Below are 2,564 nucleotides of genomic sequence, written 5' to 3'. Positions count from 1 at the left end.
TTAACAACACGTCAACGACAGCGTTAACAACATGTCAACGGCAGCGTTAACAACACATCAACGGCAGCGTTAACAACACATCAACGACACCGTTAACAACACATCAACGACACCGTTAACAACACATCAACGGCACCGTTCATAACACATCAACGACACCGTTAACACATCAACGACACCGTTAACAACACATCAACGGCACCGTTAACAACACATCGACAGTACCTATTACTTCAGACTATACTTCCTCCACTTTGCTACATTCTGTTAATAACAGCTGCAGAATATTTCTGGTTCATATGTTCCCATGTTATTAATAGTGAAGCTGTTTTCAATGATTAATTAATTATATGATTATTAATGAATAAACAAAGAATAATAATGAACGTCACAGTTTCTTTATGTTCACAATATGTTTTATTACAATCACAGTAAAACAAAGTTCATCACTTGTTAGTCGGGGCGACCGGGTTGCAAAGCTGTTTCCGTGGAGCTCTGTCTTTATCTTTCTTCTCCAGAGGCTTCAGGTGGCAGGACAGGACCAGGTCCCTGAGACACAGACACAAACCTTCAGGACAAGACCTGGCCTCTGAGACACAGACAAACCTTCAGGACAGGACCTGGTCTCTGAGACACAGACAAACCTTCAGGACAGGACCAGGTCTCTCTGACACAAAGACACAAACCTTCAGGACAGGACCAGGTCCCTGAGACATAGACAAAAACCTTCAGGACAGGACCAGGTCTCTGAGACACAGACACAAACCTTCAGGACAGGACCAGGTCCCTGAGACATAGACACAAACCTTCAGGACAGGACTAGGTCCCTGAGACATAGACACAAACCTTCAGGACAGGACCTGGTCTCTGAGACACAGACAAACCTTCAGGACAGGACCAGGTCTCTGAGATACATAGAGACCCACACTGAGCCTGGAACTCTTTACAGGACCTGAACGAATCTCACTCAACACCCGGAGGGGTCTCCAGGACCAACAACAACAGTAAAAATGTTCCTGTAAAATTCATCCCCAATAAAACTCTCTGATTTCTGTCTTTAATAACTTGTGGAGTCCCTCAGGGACACGTCTCGGGTCCTCTGAACTTTACAACCTTGTAAATATTTAATGAAACACCTCATTAATCCTCTGGCTCTGTCTTAAATGGATACTACAGGACCTGGAGGTTTCCAGAACCTGGAGGTGTTTCCAGGACCTAGAGGTATTTCCAGGACCTAGAGGTGTCTCCAGGACGTGTATTTACCTGAACTGGCAGTAGGAGGAGACTCCCTGGTTGACGGCTCTCAGTTTGGCGTCGTTCTCTTGGTGATGTCGCCGCTCAGACTCGATCGCCCCCTTCAGCTCTCTCTCCAGCGTTGAGAAGTTGATGACATCATACTCTGACCTTGCCATGACCTGATGATGTCATAAAGGTTCACATTGATTTTTACACTTCAAGTACAAAAATCAGACCAGAACCAGACCACAACCAGACCAGACCTTGACAACAGTACTGATGTAGACCTGAGTGGGTCTGAAGGTTTACTGGATACCAGACCGACCAGTTTGATCCTCACAGCTAACAAGTTCTGGATTACACTGACACTTTACTTTAGTAAAAGTATTAATACCACAGTGTAGAAGTACTCTGTTAGGAGTAAAAGTACTAATACCACAGTGTAGAAGTACTCAGCTCAGTGGCTAACGTTAGCTTCCATGCTAACATGCTAAAGCTAGAAGCTAGCAGGTGAAGCAGATTTAAACAGTTTACCTGAAGCAGCTCGGGGTCCTCGTGCTACCGTCTCTCTCCGTGTGGTCACGTGTTTCAGGTGTTTTCAGGCTCCTCGTGGATCACAAACAACAAACCGTCTCCTTGACGACGGGATGACGGACCGCGCCTGCGCACTTGAAAGCAGTGACAGCGCCGTACAGTCGCCAGTCCGCTCGGTTTAAAACATTAATACTTATATAAAATACATGTTTTATTATAACTATGTTGAATATAGATGATGAAGTGAACAACAGCTGATTTATTTTGACTTTTCCTAAACTGAATCGGTTTGTTTAGATCCAGGAGACGTTATAAATTTAACAACCCTAAAGAGACTCTTCTCCTCCGGACGTGGAGGATTTAAACTGTCCAGAGGACAGAACCAGGTCTCAGCTCCAGTTCAGCTCGGTCGGTGATGACGTCAGGTGGATCAGAACCCGTAGAACCAGTCTGAATGAGCTCAGGTGACCTGGTTTCTACCATAGACTGGTGGTTCACACGGCTCGTTGTTTCTTCTTCTTTGTGGATGGAGCTCAGCGGTTCAGTGCTGCCGCCGCTGGACTGAAGAGGAACTACACCTCTGTTCTTCTGTCCTCGTGCTGCCGCCTGCTGGACCATGTTAGCATGTTAGCATGAATTATGTAATGTTGTAATGTTTGTAATGTTTCTTATTGTCAGGTTGTGAAATTCTATTTGTGCAAATAATAAATCATAACACATCAAAGTGTCACTGTAGTATTTATCTGTTATAACATATAAATACATATATATATACATATATATACATACATATA

General features: G+C 44.2%; 1 protein-coding gene across 2 annotated transcripts; it reads right to left on the bottom strand.

The window, feature by feature from the left end:
* Window positions 1-420: 420 nt before the first annotated feature.
* Window positions 421-2,263, bottom strand: dnaaf19 (dynein axonemal assembly factor 19). Of its 2 annotated transcripts, XM_031840154.1 has the most exons (3): window positions 1,771-2,263; window positions 1,264-1,415; window positions 421-549 (listed from the first exon to the last, which is right to left on the bottom strand). In XM_031840154.1, exons 2-3 carry the CDS (start codon window positions 1,410-1,412, stop codon window positions 447-449), a joined length of 252 nt encoding a protein of 83 aa, XP_031696014.1. In that variant the 5' UTR covers window positions 1,413-1,415; window positions 1,771-2,263; the 3' UTR covers window positions 421-446. The 2 variants fall into 2 exon arrangements, with proteins under 2 accessions (XP_031696014.1, XP_031696015.1); XM_031840155.1 differs by lacking the exon at window positions 1,771-2,263 and having other exon boundaries at window positions 1,264-1,454.
* Window positions 2,264-2,564: the final 301 nt, after the last annotated feature.

The sequence above is a fragment of the Anarrhichthys ocellatus genome, unplaced genomic scaffold (genome assembly GCF_004355925.1).
Source record: "Anarrhichthys ocellatus isolate YVR2014 unplaced genomic scaffold, GSC_Weel_1.0 scaffold2374, whole genome shotgun sequence".
NCBI lineage: Eukaryota > Metazoa > Chordata > Actinopteri > Perciformes > Anarhichadidae > Anarrhichthys > Anarrhichthys ocellatus.
Note: the sequence above shows the minus strand (reverse complement) of the source record. Positions and strands in the feature narration are given on the sequence as shown.

Excerpts from the sequence above, each read along its gene's own strand:
- dnaaf19 (XM_031840154.1), bottom strand. The coding sequence starts at position 1,412 with ATGGCAAGGTCAGAGTATGATGTCATCAACTTCTCAACGCTGGAGAGA. Across the intron at positions 550-1,263 it reads TCCTCCTACTGCCAGTTCAG|GGACCTGGTCCTGTCCTGCC; the intron begins GTAAATACACGT and ends TCTGTGTCTCAG.